The sequence below is a fragment of the Phascolarctos cinereus genome, unplaced genomic scaffold, assembly GCF_003287225.1.
Source record: "Phascolarctos cinereus isolate Bilbo 61053 unplaced genomic scaffold, phaCin_HiC Scaffold_2;HRSCAF=192, whole genome shotgun sequence".
In the NCBI taxonomy this organism is placed as follows: Eukaryota; Metazoa; Chordata; class Mammalia; order Diprotodontia; family Phascolarctidae; genus Phascolarctos; species Phascolarctos cinereus.
The window spans coordinates 51,972,758-51,994,376 of NW_027555625.1; the positions used below are offsets into that span (position 1 = coordinate 51,972,758).

At 48.0% G+C, this 21,619-nt stretch overlaps 2 protein-coding genes across 6 annotated transcripts in view; one reads left to right on the forward strand and one right to left on the reverse strand.

Moving 5' to 3' along the window:
- The window catches only part of PIEZO1 (piezo type mechanosensitive ion channel component 1 (Er blood group)), a 173,349-nt gene extending 172,382 nt beyond the window's left edge, over window positions 1–967 (forward strand). For all 4 annotated transcript variants that reach the window (XM_020989160.2, XM_078149384.1, XM_078149385.1 and 1 more), the window contains one exon: window positions 208–967. In XM_020989160.2, the coding sequence (XP_020844819.1) occupies window positions 208–457 (250 nt within the window). In that variant the 3' untranslated portion in view covers window positions 458–967. The remainder of the gene's footprint in view (window positions 1–207) is intronic.
- CTU2 (cytosolic thiouridylase subunit 2) lies at window positions 906–21,600 on the reverse strand. 2 transcript variants are annotated; one of them, XM_020989165.2, is made up of 17 exons: window positions 21,447–21,533; window positions 19,309–19,610; window positions 15,313–15,387; window positions 9,654–9,732; window positions 9,095–9,154; window positions 7,789–7,849; window positions 6,825–6,934; window positions 6,140–6,465; window positions 5,880–6,015; window positions 3,951–4,082; window positions 3,118–3,209; window positions 2,750–2,853; window positions 2,419–2,578; window positions 2,200–2,266; window positions 2,005–2,063; window positions 1,419–1,474; window positions 906–1,289 (listed from the first exon to the last, which is right to left on the reverse strand). In XM_020989165.2, exons 3-17 carry the CDS (start codon window positions 15,369–15,371, stop codon window positions 1,255–1,257), a joined length of 1,536 nt encoding a protein of 511 aa, XP_020844824.1. In that variant the 5' UTR covers window positions 15,372–15,387; window positions 19,309–19,610; window positions 21,447–21,533; the 3' UTR covers window positions 906–1,254. The 2 variants fall into 2 exon arrangements, with proteins under 2 accessions (XP_020844824.1, XP_020844822.1); XM_020989163.2 differs by lacking the exon at window positions 19,309–19,610 and having other exon boundaries at window positions 21,447–21,600.
- Between the last annotated feature and the right edge of the window lie 19 nt (window positions 21,601–21,619).

The window sequence follows — 21,619 nt, forward strand, 5'->3', positions numbered from 1 at the left end:
TGTGGGAAGGGGCAGGCGAGGGCGCCATCCCGAGACTCCCCTCTCCTCTGAAGCTCGAGACAGGAGGTGGGCTTCTTTGTCAAGCCCCCCAGCTAAGAAGCAGACCCCAACCATCTCAGTCACCACCTTCTCTCTTCTCTGGCCTCCCCTGCTGGGGGGATGCTAGAGGCCCCTGCCAGGCCCTGACTGCGTTTCCCCCTCCGGCAGAATCATGGGGCTGTACGTATCCATCGTACTAGTGATCGGCAAGTTTGTCCGCGGTTTCTTCAGTGAGATCTCGCACTCCATCATGTTCGAGGAGCTGCCTTGTGTAGACCGCATCCTGAAGCTCTGCCAGGACATTTTCCTGGTGCGGGAGACCCGGGAGCTGGAGCTGGAGGAAGAGCTGTACGCCAAGCTCATCTTCCTCTATCGCTCCCCGGAGACCATGATCAAGTGGACCCGGGAAAAGGACTAGGAGCTGTGTGTGTCTTCTCCCCAGCCAGAGGCGCCTGGCCCAGGAGGCAGGCCTGAGCCTCCTCCAGCACCCTGCCTCGCCAGAGGGCTGCCTCAGAGACTTCACGGGCGGGCACACCCAGGGCCCTCGAAAGGAGGGCTGCTGCTAGCCTGCCCCAGCCTCCCCGCTGAGCCTCAGGAGCACGCAGCAGGTGCCGAGACTGCCTAGCCACAAGGCTGCAACCTGCACCTGAGGACGCACTACCCAGACCACGGCCACCAAAGTCTACTGACTTTTGGACCAGAGGCATGGCCGCTTCGCTCTCCTCCTGGTCTGCCCACGTCTAGCCTTGGCTCCCGCCAGCCCTGACACGGCCTGGCCTCCAGCTTGAGGGTGGAGCCATGCGTCTGACCAAAGGAGCCAGCCATGCTGGGGGAGGGACCTGGGTGTCTCCAAATGTACTGTAGAGTTTTCTAATGAAAAATGATTTATTTATACAGACGGACAATTAAATGGCAAGTTGTGGCCTCACCTCTCCTAGCTTGTCTCCTTCACTCTCTTACCTCACACCCCACCCCCCAATCCTTACTAGCTGAAATGACCAGTTTTTGTGGGGAAAAAAAACGAGCACTGATGGAGCTCCAGGAGACAATGGGTATGTTTCAGGGGAGATGCCAGTGGTCCTCGTCCCTCAGCTTCAGAGAAGCCACACCAACACTCAGCCGCTGAGATGAGAAACGGCAGCCCCGGGGCAGGAGGCCCTGTCGGATTGTATGGGTGGCCTCCCACGTGGGGTCGGGAAGGGTCTGGATAGGCCATCAAAACTGGGGCGAGAATCCCAGGGGATGAAGAGCTGCAGGCGTAGGCCTCTGGCTTCCCAATTCTCCCAGAGTTCCAAAGTGGAGGCCTGGCCACTAGCCCCCAACAACTGGCACTGAGGAGCATCCATTCAGCTCTCAGTCCTGGCAGGTCTCATCCTTACCTTCCTCCTCACTCTCCTCAAACAAGAATTCTTGGACCTCCTGCTTTTCCCAGGCCCTGAGGAAAGACCATGGACATTAGGGACCTTTCTCCCTGATGTCTTTCATTTCAGGGACCTAGCCAAGCTGTATCCAGCTTTCTAGAGACACCAGGTCTCATACAACCCTAATGATAATGGTCCCATTCCCTGAGAACTACTCCAGCCCCAGCTTGTAGGCCAAAAGACAGAGGGCCCCATGAGGGTCTGACTGGGGTAAAGGTCTCCAGGCTGCCTTCACAAAAGGGCCAGGCCTAGGCTGGGTCCTGTGAGAAGCCGAAGCCCCACGCAGCCACAAGATTTACTGCCCCAATCCTGAAGAAAAGAAAAGGAAATCCAAAGCCTTCCCTCTTTTTATCTCAAGGTACGGAGCTACCATTGACACCTATGGGGCCCAACTCTACCCCAGCCTCACAAACACTACCTGGCCCTTCAAGCAATCAGGCAGCCTCCCCCCTAGGCCTGGCCCTGAAGGGCCATGCTGTGCCCACCTCCCCTCTGGCAGCCCCTACCCCCCTGGCCCTGAAAGGCCGTGCTGTGCCCGTCTCACCTCTGGCTTCGGCACTGGGACTCCATTAGGATGTAGGGAGGAAAAGGCTCCAGGAAGGGCTGTAAGGAAGGTCCCCCACCCCAGGTATTAGCAGCACCATGACCATTTCTCCCTCTTCTACCCTGAGGATCCGCCCTATTCCCCCGGTGGGTCTCCCCTCTCCACCAGGACCATAAACTGGCACCTGCTACTCACCACGTCTTTCATGTTCACACGGCAGCTATAGCAAAGCTGCTCAATGAAGCTGGCTCTGGGCTCCTCCCTAGAAGGTGGAGGAAAGTCAGCCCCCTCATCTCAGGGAAGAGCAGGCCCAAGTAGGGAAGGAAGCTCCCAACCCCCTCCCCTCTAACCCCACCATGGCTAGGTCTGGCTGGCCTGGACAGTGCCACAGTCACACCATGGGCCAGCTCTCACCTCTCAGACGACGGCCGTGTGTCTCGGCAACAGCCCGGCTGCAGCCTGGTCCCTTTGGTGCAGCAAGGCCTCCCGGGAGCCCCTGTGGGCAGCACAGGGGCAGGTGAAAGTTTCTGGGCCAGACGCTCCAAGGTCTGGGCTCCAAATGCAGTAGCACTGTCTGAAAAGCACAGACCAGGATTTCCTGGAGGCTAGCTGGCTCCCGAGGATGGCCAGGAATCCAGGTCAGGTTAGACCATGGAGTAGGTCAACTTAAACGCAGATTCAGGGTCACCAGCTCCAGGGACAACACCCTACTCGCAACCAAGGCAAGAAGGAAAAGGGTACAAACCTGTGCTGTCAATGTCCAGAGCACACATGCAGAGGAGGCAGCGGGCGGTCGCAGCGCCAGCCGCATCCCCATTTCGGGGAGCCTTCACCAGCTTCTCGCTCGTCCTAGGACCACGGGTGGGGGAGGAGGAGAAGAGAGGCCGTAAGGCCCAGTGTGCCCAGGGCTCACTGCTGGTGAACGCCCAAGGAGGCAGAAGCCCCTCAGGAGGACAGACAGTGCCATGAGCAGTAAAGAGGCTCTGGTGCTCACGTCCTTTCAGTGCTGCACGGACCCCTCCCACAGCGCTCTGTGCCCCGGCCCGCCCCCAGACCGGCCGATTCCATGCCCCTGGCCGGCCTGGCATCCTGCCCTGTAGCCCCACGTCAGACCTGTACACGGTGCTGATGGTGGAAGGGAACTGGGCCTGTAATCTGAGGATGAAGCTCTCCATCAGCCGGTGGATACTTGCCTTTTCTGGGGCCTGGGGAGGCAAGCACAAGTGGGGCTGGGGCTGGGGCCGGGGCCCACCACAGGAGGGAAGCCTGGCTCCTCTAAAAGTAGACCCCGACCCCCTCCTAAGGGGGCACATGGGTCTGACAATGAGCTAGGAGGGAGTAACCAACTTTTCTGCACCAGCAAGCCTGCCTCTGGGGCCCTGGCCCTCCAGTGGGGTCTCCCCCACCACCCAGGGGAATCTGGAGGGAACTCTGGGAAGATTAGAAGGTCACAGCACTCACAGAACCTCCCTGGCATGAAGAAGACCAGGGGACACAAAGCTCTATGCATGCACATTTGTGTGTGTGCGCGTGTATATGTGTGTGTGTGTTTATGTGTGCATGTGTGTGCATGCGCACGTGTGTATGTAGGTGTGCATGAGAGTGTGCGCGTGTGCATGTGTATGTGCGTGCGTGCGTGCGTGTGTGTGTGTGTGTGTGTGCGTGTGTGTGTGTGTGTGTACATGCACATGCACTCACAAGCACCTACGGCCTTCACCTCTGCAAGTAAGAGCCAGGAGGACAGCCTCCTCTTTTGGACACTGATAAGATCCAGGAGAGAACAGCCCTCAGAGGCCCCCCCGGTCCAATACCCTCCTCTTAAAGGGGACAAGGAGGCCGCAGGGCTGGTGAGGGGCTGAGGGAGGACCCAGCCCTCCGGCCACACCAGGCCACCTCTCAGGACAAGGCTAAGGGCTTCCTGTCACCACAGGGCCCTCACTCCCTACCTTGGTGTCAATGGCTGGGGTGAAGACAGAGGGAACTCCAAACATCCTGTTGTAAAAAGCAATCTCCTTCAATGTGTAGTCTCGCATGGGACGAAGCATGACCACATCCCCATGCCGGTCATCCGAGAAGCCCTACAGGCAGAGGGACAGAGACAGCGGGTGTGCTTGCTTGCTCACGTGCATGCACACGCGCTCGCTTATGCAAACACACGTGAGGACAATGGCGAAGAAATCAAGCTGTTAGTGGATCTAATCTCCTCGGTGCTAACTCGCTAGGGCCGCTGGCTCAAGGGTCCCAAAGGCTTTGCCCCTTGCATAGGACAGTAACATGGTACAGGTGCTCAGTAAAATCACTGTTATTTTTATAAACCGGCACTGGCTATGGAAAATAGGCACTTCCCCCAAGTAGGCAACAATTCATTTACCTGGGCAAGAAAAAGCATTTCCACAGTCACCTGCTGGGGGCAGATGCTGAGCACCTGCGTGGCCTGTTTCTCTCTTCCCTCTTCCTCCCTCCCTCTCTCACCCTCCAGGCCCTGGAGAGCTTGGGCTGGCTGCAGGGAGCTGATGGTGACCCAGGAGCATCGGTGGTCTTCTCCGCTGGGGCCGTGACCTTCCTCAGCATCGGCTCTTGTGCTCCCTCGTCCCCCACCCCACAGCCCAAGGGCAGCAGCCTCTAAGTGTCATTCTAAGCCTGGTGTCAGACTCTCTCAGCTCACCCCTGTACCAATGGCCAATTCAGCCCCCCTCTGGTCTACACAAATCACCACTGGACCTTTCAAAGACATCAGAAAGAAATGTCTCCAATGGGACCAACTGTCTGCCCATCACAATGAGGTTAGGGGAAAAAGGAAGGAAATGGCCTTCTAAAACAATTTCAGGACCTAATTAGTAATAACAGTTAACATTTATATAGTGCCTATTACATGCCAGGCCCTGAACTAAGTGCTCAACAATTATCTCACTGGATCCTCACAATAATCCTGGTTGGTGGAGGGTATTTATTATTACCCCATTTTACAGATGAGGAAAATGAGGCAGGCAGTTACTGCCTTACTGTTGTATGGGTGGTTTTTTTCCAACTCTAATTGACCTGGAGCAGGGGCTCTTAACCTGGGGTCCATGAACTTGTTTTAAAAAATATTTTGATAACTGTCTTACAATATAATTGTTTCCTCTCTAATCCTCTCCATTTTGTTTTCTGCCTTTAAAAACCTTACTCTGTCCCCAGCCAGCTGGAGAATTCTGGCCCTACAGGTTGTTTCTGAGTCTCATGAACTTCCCAGGACCTACTCCAAGCGGCTCTGGGACCTTCTAGGAACAACAGCCTCAGTGACCTCACCGGCCTGGCCTAAAGGGAAAGCAGCCAGAGGAAGCATACGGACTGTCTCCTTCTGGCCAGCAGTTTCAAACTTTTTGGATTACAGTTCACTTTGGTGGGACAAAAGACCCCACAGAACCTATCCTGCCTCCACAGGGTGAAAAAGGAGGGAGACGAAGGGAGGTGAGGTTAAGAGAGCAAGGGCTCTCTGACCTGTTCTGCTCTTGCCTGGTGAAGCCCTGGCATTCAGAGATGCAGTAGGAGATGGAAGGGATAGGAAGGGAGGGGAGGGGAGGGCCTAGAGGCTGTTAGACCAGAGGACCCTGGGAAAGGGGAAGACTGGCTGCTTCTTAATGCTTTCAAAGCACAGCCTGGGGGATGCACAAGGGAAAGGGAAGCAGCACCCACAACATGCCCCCTTCTGCTTTGTCTGCTGACTAGGAGCCTAGACTGGGATACCAGCAGGACCTACTACTGAGTCTCAGACCAGAGCACATGCAGCGCAGACATCCACTCATGTAGAATGTCTCATGATGCTCCCACTACAGAAAGCCTTTCAAATCCCATGAGTGTCCCCTAGAACACGCCCACCCTTTGCCAGTGCTTACTGTGTCCCAGGCAAGGAAAGCCCCTCTCCCCAGCGCCAAATTGGTCATGAGTTTGATGGCCAGGCGGGTACAGCTGTCACCTAGCATCACTTTGGTATAGCCTTGCACGCGAGCTACATGCAGGATCAGGTGGGCCCTACAAAACAAAGAGGGCCCAGGAGGGGCCGGACCCAGTGAGCAGCTCGTTAAGCCACTGCTCTGGAAAACAGAGAAGGTAGCCTTGAATATCACCCCCCACCCCAGGAGAGGGCCAGGCTCACCGAAGGGTCTGCAGAAGCTCCTCTCTGGCAGTCAGTGTCTTCACCGAGCTGAAGAGAGTCATTAAAGCTGTGGTTTGTGCTGGTCTGGGGAGGCTGTCACCAGCGACTTCCTCTTGTCCCACAGGGTCCTGGGTGCTAAGCTGTCTCAGCTTTTCCTGGATCTGCTCATCACTCAGGACAGCTTCTCCTCCCCCTTCCTCTGGTGCTCTCTGCTGCTGCTGCTGCTGCTGCTGGATAAAGCCATCCACGGCTTCCTTGTAGGTATTCTCAAACCCTCTGGGGCCCTGGGAAACAGGCTGTAAGACTGACGTGGGCAAGTTAAAAACCTGCAGGGACAATGGGAACAAGAGGTCACAGTAAAGATCCTGGATTTGACACAATTAGGCGGGCTATGGTGCTCCCTACATCATCTGTGGATGGAGAACGTTTCAGAAGATGCCTGACTCTATACATCACCTGGCAACTTCCCCACTGCAGGCACATAATCCCGAGGTGAACAACTCTAGATCTCAGAAGATTCACCTCAAATTTCAAGTGGTTACACTAAGCATCATAAATCAATACCATGGTGCACCTGATTTGCCAGCTCCTCGTGGGCACAAAGAAATCCCTTTAACTGGGACAATGTTTTGGGCCAGACCCAAAGTCCCTCCACGTTCAATGGCCACAGGGGTAACCTTCCTACCTCTTCTAATGAGACTATGTGGTATGGAAAGGCAATTGTCTGCAGGATCAGCTTCATTTCGACCACGGTCTTTGCTCTCTCCTCTGGGCTCTGACCACAAACTGCTCCCTCTAGGAAAAAAAGAAAGGAAGGAGCCACAGGTTTCTGGTTGGAGAAGAGAAGCTCCCAGTTAGGACCACCCCTCCCTCAGCCCTATCCAAAGTGAGGCATGAGTCAAGAGATCCATCCCTGGAACCAAAAAGGCCCAGAGAATCCCAGGGAGCCACACCTCTACCACAGGTTGAGCAAAAAATACAAGAAAAAGACTTTAGGGTTAAAATGCTACAAGCTAAATTGGGCAAAGGATCTGACCTACTGTAGATAAATTTAGCAAAGACTGCTGTTTATAAGGGCATGAGTCTTGGACTACATGGCTAAAAATGTCCTTCAGAAGGCTGCAGGCTCCCACTGAAGCCTAGGGATTCCTCCCTCTTCCATATAACTAAAGATCTGGCCCCTGGAAAACTCCTAACAAGCTGTCCTTCTCACTAAAAAAGAATCAAAAGCTCTATTAACAGAGACTGCAGGGCGACAAGCGGGGCCCTCAGGCATCAGCAAAGCCATGGGCTGGTGCACGGAGACTACACATCTAATAATACTGCCTCATATCTGCACAGCAGCATACACTTGTCAAAGGCTCATTAGGTACTCCCAGAACTCCTGTAAGGAAGATAGGGCGAGGATTCCTACCCTGGTTTTACCAGTGAGGAAATGGATCAGCGGACAAAGTCGTCTGCGCAAAGCCACACGGCTAGTTATGCCATTTAAAAGTTCATGCTGATCAACACTCAATATTGCCTTAATCTAGACAGACTAATTCTCTAGTACTTTTTTGGACAAACACAACATCCAAGCTGTCCTTGGTGGCTTCTCTCTGAAACACACACACTAGGGTTTGGCAGCAGAAGACGTCCTGGGTACATACCATCGATGTAAATGATGCCTGGCACAAAGCGGAGCCTCTTTGCAGACTCTCGGCTCAACCCCTAAAAAAATAATACGAGACGCTTAACCAAGGTCTCAAACAGTGAACTTAAATACACGGCCCTTCTTGGAACAAAAGGATGTGTTTCTGCCAAAGACAGACGACTAAACTACTACTTTTTCTTCTGGATTCAATGTCTGCCATAAAGAAACAACAGCCTAAGATGAAAGCCAACTCAGCCAGTGAGAAGCTCTTTCAAAATCCTTCCAGGTCAGACTGATGGTGGCAGGCTCTCCAGCCTCACCTTCCACAGAAGGCCTACCCTCAATTAGATGCTTCCTTTGGACTACTCTAAGAAAGCCCTTTGTACTCTCTGTATAAAGATACCCGAACACCACAACCCAGCCCTCAGCCCTCAGCCCAAGCAGTATTTGGACCTGGTTAAAATATAGCCCAAGAGATATGTCCAATGGTCAGGTGACTGGCGTTACCACCTATCTATGACCTGTCACTTACACTTCCTACCAAGTGAAACTTTAAGACCATTCTTCTGTGTCTGTCGCTGTGACAGCCACTTCAGTAAAGCCCAATGCAGGAGAGGCTGATCATAGGGAGAAGGACCTAGGGCTGTCGGGGCAGAAGTAACCCCAGAAGTGGGTTTTGTATGCTTAGTTATACTTTTAGAATACATAAAAGATTAGCCAAATATGAGAGCTCTCTGATAAGAAAATAATTTTGATGAAAAAAAAAATCAATAAAAGAATCATATCAAAACCATGTATTTAGTGTGAAAAATCAAATGGCTGAGAGTGTGGGAGTCCATGGCTGTGATCAGAAGCTACTTCAGTCAAGGGATTAAGACCGAGGAGCTCCAGGACCTGTGTTCATGTTTAGCAAATTTGCAAATTGAGGTGAAAAACAAACAAACAAACAAAACAAAAACCAAAAAACAAACCAGTGCGACCTGACAGCAAATTCCAGGCTTGTTTCTTTGTCTCTGAAGAATTCAAGTGGGAGCCACACTTGGGCTATGTCTGAAGACCAGGGAAAGCAGGCAGGACAACTGGAAACCTGCCAGCTGCGGGGCCCCAGGTAACTCTCAGTTACAGAAAGTGTTTGGATTAGGGTCAGAGGAGTGAGCTCCACAATCACTGGTCAACATGAGTCAGAGAGGACCAGACACCAGGCCCCACCAACATAACCTTCAGTAAAATCACAGAAGGACGAGGGATTCCTTCCAAGTTCCCTCAATTTCACCCTGAGAGGAAAGTGGCAAGGATATGAAATTAAAACACTGTGAAAATACCTCTTGGACTTGCCAGATCATTGAGCTGGACGAGGGACCACCCGACCATGCAAGAAGGACCTGAAAAAGGAACGCAGAAACGTCAGGTTTTAAATATTAACTTATCCATCTGCCATCTCCCTTCTACCCATCTGAAGTCCCAGCCACTGAGATAAACAGAAAGCTTAACTCCTTCCCATCAGACTCAGAGCAATGAGCCAGAAATGAAAGGGTAAGGGACTCAGCTTCATTTAGCCTAGAAACCAAGGAGTACATGGTCTTCTTGTGTACCTGAAAATCTCTTCTCTCCCCAGCACACACAAATGTCAAACATATGATGGCAGTGTTTTGCAATGTCAGTGTCAGAGAACAGAACCACTATCTATCTTACAGGGTATTACCAGATAATAGTCATGTTTCAGAGAACACAATTGAATAGATTACCAACCCAAGAAATACTGGGCTTCCTTACATGAGGGTGAGAGTTTTGTAATCTGTCACAGACCATCCTGCCCTCCCCTTCCCACACGGGAGGACACCAATAAGTTGGTGAATTCACACCCACATGCATGCAAAGTACCTTCTCTCCTGGGAAGACCAGTCGATTCTTTCCTAGCATTGCTCGGAACTTGTGAACATAATATGCCTTGAAACAGTCTCTAGAAAACAAAATACAAATGAGTGCCACACAAACTGAAGCAAACTTGTTTACTCTAGTGCACAAGGGTGATGTTGAACCAACTGTGCGCCATGCAGAGTTTCAAGATGGGCCTCTTCAGTCTAGACTGTTCATTTCACAAAGTTCTATCTTCCAAAGTCAGACAGTCCTATTTTCATAAAGCTTTATGCCTAAAGGGCTGAGGTCCTAGAAAGTGGATGTGCCCAGAGCAGAGGTTTCTCTTTGAGATAGTGAAGTCTAGGCTATCCCTAGACTTGAATACCCTGGGACTGTCACTCTTCAGAGGAGCTGATAGCTACCTAAGTTCTCAGGTTGGAGTTGGAGTCGCTCCCCCTTCAGCACAAAGTCCCAATGGCTTCCCAGCTTCCTTCAGTCACAGGCCAAATCCCACCTTCCACAGGAAGCTTTTCCTAGTCCCTTTTAATTCTGTTCATTATTTCCATTTATCCTGTCTATAGCCTGTTTGCACATGACTACTTGTACCAGACTGAGCTCCTTGAGGTCAGGGACTGTCTTTTACCTTTTTTTGTAATCCCAGAGTTTAGTGTTAGTGTTAGTACCTGGCACTGACAAATGCTTATTGAATGACAAATCCATTTTCCCAACAGAGAAAAACCCCCCACAAAGTAGTATAGAGATTCCATGGGAAGAAATTCCATTTCTGTATGGTGCCTAAGTAAAAACAAGGTACCCTTAACAAGGTAGGGTAGGGGGTGTGGTCTATGCACTGACACTATTATTGGGCTGGGTCCAATGTAAACATCTTCCTGGAAACTGAATCAGACTGCTTTAGAGCTCTCTTCCCTTTTCTTCAAGGTATATTCAGATGAACAAGTATGTTAAGACTAGAGATTATTTCCCAAAAAATAAGTGATCAAAAAGACATACAAGTTTTCAAGAGATTTTTAAACTAATAGCAACCATAAGAAAGACTGTTCTGAATACTAATAATAAAGAGAAATGTAAATCAAAATAACTCTGGATTTCACTTCACCACACACAGCAAATTGACAAAATGATAAAAGATGTATGGAAATAGTGAATGCTGGAGAGGTTGTGGGAAGCCAGGCCCACTGATATACTACTGGTGGGCTGTGAACTGGTCTAGTCACTCTGGAAAGCTATTTGGAACTATGTCACCCAAAATGACTACAATGGCCACTCTGACCCAGAGAGCCTCCTGCCAAGCAAAGAGGGCAAAGGAGAAAAGTCCCATATGTATTAAAATATTCATAGCAGCAAATTTAGTGGTTGCAAAGAAATAAAATCGGAAATAAAGTTGGGGTCAACCGGCTATGACTAAACTGTAGAACAAAATGTGAAGGAATACAGTTGATTATTGCACTGAGAAATGTTAAACACCAAGAGTTCAGAGATGCACAAGCAGAATGATATGAACAGATTCACAGGGAGGCAAGAAGAACCAGAGGCACCGTAACAGTTGTGACAAATCTCAGACTCAAAAAAGTATCTCCCTTCCTTCACTGTGGAGAGGCTAATGTAAAATAGTATCAGACAAGCTTGATGTGCTGGTTAGTTTTACTGAACTGTTTTTTCTCTTTTTTAAATAACCTTTGTAAGGAAGGATGGCTCTATGGGTGTCAGAAGGTGATGGAAAAACAAAGCCATCAACACAAAATTTTAAAAAGAAAAACATCTATTTAAATGTGTCCCACAATAGTCCTCTGTCTCAAGCTAGGCTTATAGGTAGGAAATTACCAAATTTCACTGGTAGAAAACTACCCAGCTGCCTTATTGTAAAGTCACATGAGCTCCAGATTTTGCTGCCTCGGTGCTGGGGATGGCTCCATTTCCCATCTTTTAGCTGATTAGGGCCAAGACCCTAATCTCTCTGAGCTGTAACCATCATCTGTGAAATGGGGATAACCATCTTTAAGTCATCTACCTCAAAGGGTTGTTGTACAGAAAGCAACATAAAAATGTGAGTACTGATGAGTCTGTGATCTCATCAACTCAGGAGCTGCCTCCAGTGATGCAGATAGAGCACACTCCTCATGCTTACCCATCCTCTGGGTGGGATGTTCTCCTCAAAGTTCACCACTAGGGGGCCACCAAATGCAAAAAAGGCCTTCCTCCCCACTTTAAGCCACCACTAGGATACCAGTGGAGTAAGCCGATTGTCTCTCTAGTCATCCCTACACCTTGCCACATGACCATACAATTCTTTGAATTTCTTTCCTCCCAGAGTAAAGGACTTCCCTGGGAAGGAAGAACTTCCAACAGCTCTTCCTTGGACTTCCTCACCAGTTACATGTTGCAATCTTCCCAAACTACCATGAACCAATCCACTGCCCAATGTGGGATATTCATCTTAGCTCTTCCAAGTCAGCAGTCCTCCACACACAGTGCTTGGCACAGAGCAGACACTGAATAAATGCCTGCTGATGGATTAATTACATATGGCAACATGAGTAAAATGTTAGAATTGAAAAGATGGGTCTTTGTTTTTCGGGAAGCTTGGAGTCAGTAGAAGAGGTTTACATTTATTTTTATTATCGATTAATTCTATAAATTGACTTAAATTTGTCACCAGTTTCAGATAATTTAATTAATGATTATTTTTATGTTCCATTTAATGATTAATCACTAATTGGTCTCTAAATGTTCTAAAATTCTATAAGTTTTAAGATGTTTAGTGAAGAAATATATCTCATTCTCCAGATTTACTGTCCATCTCTAATACAGCTGGGGGCTGGAAAAAAGGATTTTTTTTAAACTATGTCAACTTAGTTGCACTAATCTTTTTATGGGTTGTTCTAGCAAGCAAAGAGCACGATTTCTGCATTCCAGCTTCAAAAACCTGACTCATCAGAGAGTTCCAGACCTAAAAATAATTTCTAATGCCCATGCATAACCCTACGAACATGCCTTTCACCTCAACAATTCCTCTGCCGCCAGGGACGCCTTTGAAAAATTGGCACAACTCTCATAGAATGGGTATGATCCTTTGACACAAATACTTCCCCTGGGACACTGTCCACCCACAGATCATTGACCAGCTCCAAGACCTCTGGCCCAGTGTTTCTCAAAAGCCAGTTGCAAACTTTCCCTGATCCATAAAAGTTTACCTACAAAAAACCTTTATTTTTTAAAAATCTTAAAAACCTCACTCCTTTCCATATTCTGTTGTTGAGGTTTAGATGTTAGGGGTGCTGGGACCCCAAAATCACGACACGCCGGTCCTGCCTAAAAGAATTTGGCCCAAGTCTTCTTTTAGCCAAAGATAAGGTTTATTAGAATATCTGCCATATTGGCCAGACTCTTAAGGAATCTGAACATTAGTGAGCTATGAGCTAGATTATAAGAATCTCAGCATTTGGCTAGATTTTAAGAATCTGAGCACTTTAATGGAGACAAAATAAATCTTATACACAGAAAGACTGTGGGAGCGATCCAGGAGTGGCCAAGTAGTCTGGAGGGCCTGGAGGAGGGGTCTAAGGAGGATCTAGATGGAAGTGGCCAGTAAACTGGGGTGGATAGAAGCCCAGGACCTGGACCACATGGCCAAGGGAGAATAGAGTCTAGATAGGATTAAGGGTGGGAAGTGGCCAGGGGCAATCAGGAGGTAACAGAAAGGAATTGGGAGATTGGGTGTAGCCACAGTGAAAGGCCAATAGCCTCAGGTAAACACCAGAGATTCTGAAAAAGTCCAGGGATTTTCTTTTTTGGGGTCCTGATCCCAAAGACATGGTCTTTTCCTTTTAGGGGTTCAGATCCCATCCCCATCATTGTTTCTCCTACCTCTGGCTCTGGGTCCAAGCTGAGAGATGCTGAGCTGAAACTACAGAGGGTGGGTTACTCTTGATTAAGTATCCATTCATTCATTTTACAGAATGGTTTTTGTTGGTAAGTAACACTGCTGGCCTACCATTGATATTTCCCACCTGCTCCTGTCTGGTTGGTAACAACCTTCTCCTCAGACCTAACATAGCACTTTGTCCTCCAACTTTCCGACCCACTTATCATGTAATACTATGTACTATGGCTAATGGTGCAGTCACTACACGAAATCCAAGTGATCGACAAACTTACGAAAATATTCCAAATCACAAATAATAAAACAAATGCAAATGAACACCACTTGGAAGTTCCCTCTCTCACACATCAGACTGGTAAAGAGGACAAAAGAAGAAACAGCAATGGCTAGAGGGCTTGTGGGAAGGCAGGCTCTGTGGCCTGAAGGACAGAAACAGTGAAATGGTCATCCAGGAAAGCCTCCAGGAAGGTCATCTACCCAGGCACATCCATGACCTCCTGACACTGCTATTGGGCATGTACCCTACAGGGCCAGAGGACACAGGGCAAAGGCCCATGGGTACAAACATACAGCAAAGAACTGGACACAAAAGACAGGCCTGTCAACTAGGGACAGCTGAACAAACTGTGGCATATGAACATAACAGAGTCTTATTCTGATATAAAAAACGAATAGGACAGATTCAGAGAAACATGAAAAGACTTGTGTAAACAGATGCAGAATGAAATAAACAGAACCAGAAGAACAATTTGTGTGATAACCCTGAGAGTGATATGAGGGTTAGGGCTAGGGTTACTCTGATGAAACCAGCAACCAATCGTGGCTCAAAAGACTGACGATGAAATATGAACTGCTAATTCCTTGCAGACAGGTGACAGAGCAGAGGCACAGAATAAAATGTGCATGTGATTTCTTTTGGGTGACTACCCATGTTTCTCACAAGGGAGAGTTTTTACTTAGTGAGGAGAGTGGGAAGTGAGTTAGGGGGTGGTAATAGAGACATGAAAAATCAAGAATACTAATAAGACATTTTTAAAAATGCACAGAAGGGGATGCAGAGAAATCCTGTTAACTATCTTATTAAACCACCCCCCCCAAAAAAAACATGTAATCCAAGTTCAGTTTCTCTTATGATCCTTTTTTTCTATTCTCCTTTGTATCTTGATACATTCCTGTTTGTCAATGATTAAGTTCACAAGACAAAATAATAAAATTTCAAAATAAAGAAAAGTGCTAGATTTAGAATCCAGGGACCTAAACCCCAATACTGGCCTCAGTTTCCTCATCTGTTATACTAGCAGGCAGGCCTAGAGGTTCTCAGAGTTCCCCTCTAAAATTGTTCCTAGGATCAGCACTGTGCTCTTTAGGTGCTAATTAAATATCTGTTGAATTAAAAAGGTAAATGCTTCCGAATCTTTATCCCAGGACACACTTACTCCCCAATAGGCAGCTCCATTAGGGCTCTCCCCTGAGGCCAGGGCATTGTCATTTTATCACTATCAGGACTCCTTCCCTTTTAATACCATCTGCAAGATTTCCCTCCAGTCCATCCTCAGGTTACTGAGATTTTGTTCTTATTTAACAGTGGAATTAATAAGCAAAAAAAAAAAAAGAAAGAAAGAGTCAATGCTGCCTCCTTTATGGCTATATAGAGAACAGGAAAACCAGCAGTAGTGAAAAGGCAGGTATTAATAACTGTTATCTTAGAAGTCAGCTTGCCATACACAAAAAAGAAACTTCAGTTCAAAAAAGAGCCTCAGTGGCAAGGCACCACATACTCACTTGCAGAAAGCGTCTCCAGCGCGGATGATTAAGACTGGCAAACCCTCCTTGCACTTCATACATTTCTGTTCACAGCTTAAACAAAGAAAAGGAAAAGAACATGCTTCTGAAGGTGGCATGACTATGGTTAGAAGTAAATGTGCGAAGATTCGATGAGACTCCAATTCAATCCTGTGGCTTCACAGGGTCATCAGTAGTGGCAAGGAATGGAAAAAGCATCATCCCTGCAGGCAGGACACTTGGCTTTAACCCAGGCTTAGACGTTTACAGAGACAACGGGCAACTGAACTCACCATTCCTCTGGGAAATGGGAAAAACCTGCCCCATTCATTTCTCACTGAGTTGTAGTAAAGCTTCCAAGTTGCCATGATTATGTTCTGAGGCTCCTTACCATCTCACTATGTTGTTCTTCCTTTCAAGAGTAGCTAGGATGGTGGGGTAGAAACACTGATGGGCTGGAGGAGGCAAGTCCCTGACTAATTAGCTGTGCGACCCCTGGCTAGGCTACATCCTCTCTGAGCCAACTTCCTCATCTCTAAAATGGAAATAATAAGATCAGAACCAAGAGTCTACGCAGAGTTGACTACAGCACAGAAAAAAATCATTCAAGATGTTAAATTCTGAGTACTCAAAAAGCCAACGAAGGTCTCAAAGATTTGAAAGCAATCTTCAGCCACAGGTCCTGAGCTGACGACCAGGCCCAAATCCTGTCTACATAGTCACTGAATCAGAAATGCTTGCGTGATTTTTTTTTAAGTCACAAAAGAGAATTCAATAGGGGCTGGGAGAATTAAATGGCAAAGAAATAAAGACAGAAGCCGTAATAAAAATAGGGATACTAATAGCTATCTGCCTTATAAAATATGTAGTAGAACATGAGACAATATTTATAATGGCCCACGAGATACAAAAGTGAGCTATTATTTCTTATCCTTATTAATTCAAGGGTTAGTGTGATTGACACATTTCATTAAGGAAATGTCCAAGGAGCCGGGCTATTGGGTCATTCTTCATCTTTGTCCAGTGTCTTACAAATAGCAGGCACCAGATAAATGTCTCTTGAATTGTTGCAGAAACTCAGAAAACTAGTGCCTCTTAACAAGCCCAGAACACAGAAAGGCACAAGACAGAGAAATACTTTGGCCCCAAAGAAACTGTGCGTGGGCCTGGTGGAGCACTGCAGACCTCACTAGTCCACCAACCCAGCCCATGAGCTGAAGGTCACCCAACAGGCGCAGAGGTGCAGTCCTGGGTGTCAGTATGGAGGAACACATGCAGGCAGTGTGTCATCTATCATTGAGAATCTGGCTGTGCCAGGAAGGAGGGGCTAATCCATTACCTTCATTTTACAGAAAGAAACAGGCCCCAAGAAGCCAAGAGCCCCTTTGGTTCCTGTCTCTCCCCTATCAATTCAAGAGAGGATTATTTCTTAAGTGTCATAGCAGAGTGGAAAGAGCTTTGATTTGGAGTGAGAGGACCTGGCTCTGCTCCCTAGGTGAACCTGGGCAAATCACTTCCTTTCTGTGAGCCTCAGTTTCCTCATCTGCAAAATGAGGAGACTGGACTATATCCAAAGCAATCCACTTGAACTAGATGTGTTGGAGAGTCTGGTGAAGCCCAGGGACCCTTCTCAGAATAATGTTTTAGAAACATAAAGCACAAAATACAGAGGATTACAAAGGAAATCAATTATACGGGAAGAGTTATCAAAAGATTCACAAGTTCACAGATCCCCTGAAATCTACCCACAAGTCCAGGTTAAGAACCCCTGGCCTAGATGATTTTTTTGAGTTTGTCTCCCACCCTCTACCTTTTTAATTTCTAAAGGGGTCTGGAATCCTCAAACGGGATGGGAATGTGAGCTGGAATTCAAACCCAAGTCCTGATTCCAAGTGCCCCCATCTTTCTACTTGACTGCTACCTTTATGACTCTGGTTGCAGGAATCTCCCATTCATAGTAACTTACATTACCCAGCACTTTTTGAGGTCTGAACACCAATAACCAGACTCCCAGCAAGAGGGTCATATGTACAGTAAATGGCAAAAGTCCAGGAGCTCGATCCCTGGCTCAGTCCTCCTCTGCCTCCAGACCCCAGCCTTCATCATCTGGGTGCTTTTTACCTACAGTGAAGCCCTTGAGAGCACTAGGACTTCCCGTTCATCAACCTCCATAATTCCCCAATTCTCATCCCACCATCACCAGGGGCAGAGGAGGTCACACCTGAGAACTCACCGTCACCCAAGATTATCCAAGATCCTGACGTCTGAAATCCCCTCTCCTAATTAGAGCCTCTCAGTCCCCCTTTCTCTGCCGCAGTCCTCCAGATCCTCTTCTGTGGCCTCACCGCCACCCCACCTGATGAATCTAATTCTCTTAAAGCATTATCCTCTAACGTTCCTCTCCTCAGTCTTGACAGGAGGTGACCGGATCAAGTTTAGAGTGTCCTCTATCTCGGAATCCCTTGGCCCAGGCCCTAGGCTCCATGGCTTGGCAAACTCCACTCCTGGGTTTCCATTCCCAGGCCCTTTTTCTGCTATACTTAGGTTGTTCAACACTTCTGGGGGGATAGGGGCTGGACCTGTAATTTCATCAGAAGACAGTCCCTTCTCTGCTACTTGAGGTGAAGTGACTTGCCCAGGGTCACACAGATAGTTCTCTATCCACTCTGCCAGCCTGCCTCACTTAACACTGCTGGAGAAAGTCATATAACGGGGTGGATGGGCTCTACAGCAAGTCGGCACTCTGCAGTGTCCACGTGGCCGTCACAGACGCACTGGGATCCTCTCATGCCTTCCCGCGGCTGTTCCCCTCCACCACCCTGCCTTCCAGCACAGCACCGTACTCTCTATTCCCTCCTCCTCTGCTACGTGATCCCCCAAACTATTCTCCCCTCTTAGTTTCATGGTCAAGCTCAGAGTAGACATTTAGACTTTTTGCCTCTACTTCCTCAGATCCCATTTACTTCTCAATGCCTTGCAATCTGGCTTCTCATTCCATTACTCTACTGCTCTTTCCAAGTTTACCCATTAATTAATTGCTAAAACCCATGTCCTTTCCTCAGTTCTCATATACTTGGCCTCTGGGGCTTCTGACACTCCAGACTCAGTATCTTCCTGGACAAAATAAACCTCCTTTGGGTTCAGGAGCACTGCATGCTTTATTTTCCCATGGTCTGGCTCCTTAAATCTCCTGGGATGGATCTTCATTTGCCTTCCACCCCACTCTGGGAAGGTGGCCCTGAAAGCTCTACGCTGGTCCTTTCCTCCGTGCTTTCTACGCACTATCCCTTGGCAAATCCAAAGAGGTTGCCCGAATCTCTGTCAAACTCCAGCCCCATGTAAAATGACATCAAAAAGCATTTATTACGTGCTCATATAAACAGAAAACTCAGATAGTCCTTGCTCTGACAGAGCTCAAATTCTTGCTAGAGACAAAACGGATCTACTGCAGAGTTCAGCTCTATGGAATACATGGCAAGGACTAACGGTGCTTGGTATGCAACAGAAATGCCTGTGGTGTGGAAGGTGCATCAGGAGGGCTGGTAGAGCCAGCAGACACTTAAGGAAGGCCTGCTGGTGTTCCATCTTACTAGAAGAATGGCATTTGGTGGCTCCCTGTTCACTGAAGTGATGGGAAGAGATGAGCTTACTGTCTCACAGTCAGGGCCCTGAGAGCATGGGGATCTCAGCAAGAGTAAGGCAGGGGCAATGGAGCCTGAGCAGCCCTGCTCTCAAGCACTCAGGGGCCATTAACAGTATAGAATCAATAGATTTAGATATATCGTTATCTCCATTTGGATATCCTACTTGTGTCTCAAAGTCAACTTATACACAGTAAAATTCATTATCTTCACTACCAAGCTCACCTCTCCTCCAATGTCCATATTTCTGTGGAGGCACCATGGCTCTCCAATTCTGTCTGCACAATATTTCTTCTCTTCTACCCTCAAATTAAATCCTCCCCCCCCACCCTTAACAAGGGGCCTTTCTGCATACCTTCAGAAGCCTAGGACCCCAAATTGTGGTTTATCGTACAATATTCTGCATTCCTATGCAAGTGCAAATGGTCTCTCCAGGTCAAATAATAAGGTGGTTCTCAGTCTGCCTGAGTCTTGGGATCCATAGGTTTTAGAATCAAAGTCAATCACAAAGCAAGGTACTTGAAGAATAGTTGATAGCTTCTGGGATTTCCAGGTCCTTCTCTTCCACCCCACCCCTAGTTGTAAGTACTCTTAATTGCAGGCACATCCTGGAGATTTTTCAAGTGTGGTTCAAAATCACCACAATAAAGAGAAAATCTGCAAGAAAGAGAGTCAACTTTTTTGGTTTAATAGTGCAGATAAACACTATGTTTACATAATACTGTAGTCAATTAAGTGGACCTTACAATTATGTCTAAAAACCCAATGTACACACCTTAATTTAAAAAGACTTTATAGCTAAAAAATGCATCATCTATGCCTTCAGCAAGTCTTAACCTCTGCTGGTAGAAGGTCTTGTCTCTATGTACACCAAAGATCAGGGTAGTGACTGCTGGAGTTTGGGTTGGGGTGGCAGCGGCAATTTCTTAAAATAACAAGACAAAGATCTCTGCCACACTGATTTTTTCGTTTCACCTGAACACTTAGAGGTCATTGTAGGGTTATTAATTGGCCTAATTTCAATACTGTTGTATCTGGGAATAGGGAGACCCAAGGAGTAGATGGGGGGGGGGGAATCCTGCTGGTTGGTGGAGCAGTCAGAGCACACACATTTATTGATTAGGTTTGTGCATGTGGCACCCCAAAACCATTACAATTGTAAGATCAAAGCTCACTGATCACAGATCACCATAACAGACATAATAATAATGATGGAAAAGTTTTACATATTGTGAGAATTCCTAAAATGTGACACAGAGCCATGATGTGGAGTACATGCTATTGTTGGAAAAATGGTGCTACAGACTTGCTCAATGAAAGGTTGCCACAAACCTTTGATTTGTAAAAAACATCTGTGAAGCTCAATGAAGTGAGATATGCTCCTATTTCATATATTTTTATATATTTATGCATATTTTATATGCCCCCTATTTTACTTATCACATGACCTCAGTGGCATCCCACATACACCAGACAGGAATCTCTGAGGACAGGGTCTGTAGGTGCTCAAATCAAACTGCTCAATGTTGCCTTCTACCCAGGGAGTTTCCTGTTCTTACTTTCTCAGGGATTAATCATCACTGTAGCAACTTCTGAGATGGAAGGAAAGAGTTCAGAGATGGTGAGGCATCCTTGAGATCGACTGGGACCCTCTGAGAGGGAAAGGGACTTGTTCATACAAATAGCTTTAAAAGATTCTTTAAAAGTGTTTGCATTTAGAGAGTGTAAACTAAGAAACTTATAACTAAGAAGCTGCAATCCCTCAAGCAACTCTTCCTCCAACGCCTCCAGTTAAATTAGTGGGAAAACACAGAGAGGAATCCGTCTCTTTTCTAGCTCAGATCGCTCTCCAATAGCCTATGCTATTTATTACTATTTTATTATTTATTACTTTTAACTTGAAAGATTGTGAGTTCGAAGGGACGTAGCCCACCCAGACCTGGCCCTGGGGGACAAAGAACCCCAGAGGAGGCAGAGAATGGAAATGACGTTTCCCAAGTTCTGCAGGAACATTCAAACCCATTTCTTTCCCTCTCACAGTGGAAAGGGCCCTGGATTTGGAGTCAGAAATAGCAAAGCTAGATCTGGGTAGAGTGGAAAGACTTGGCGGTGGGATCCCAAGACCTGGGTTCAAATTCCGCCTACTCGTGTGCCTCTGACAAGTTACTCGCCCTTCCCGGGTCCGTTTCCCCATTTCAGGGCTGTTTTTTGCCTCGCTTTGCATCCCCAGCGCTAAGCACCACGCTTGGCATACAGCATGCACTTAATAAATACTTCTAGCTTCTAAGATGGAGGTGGGCGGGGGAGGGGGACTGGGCAGGGCGGCCCCCGAGGTCCCTCACGCTGAAGGGGCGGGGGCGGGCCCGGGACCATCCTTCCTCTGCCCCGGCCCCTCCCCGCCCAGCCTCAGGGGCTCGGCCTGGGGCGGGGGGGGGGTTCCTTTTCCTTATGGGGGGGCGGCACCTCCCCACCCGCGTCCGGCCCCCGTCTTACCCGCGCCAGGGCAGCTTCGGCTGGAGCTCCGCCGGTCCGGGCCCCCCGTAGTCCTCGCCCACCTGACACATGGCTCCTGCCGGGCCCAAAGGCTCCGTAGGATCCCAGCAACCGGCTCGCGGACGGGGCGGCGTGCGCCGATGACGTCACCGCGGGGCCGGTCGCGGGGTGAT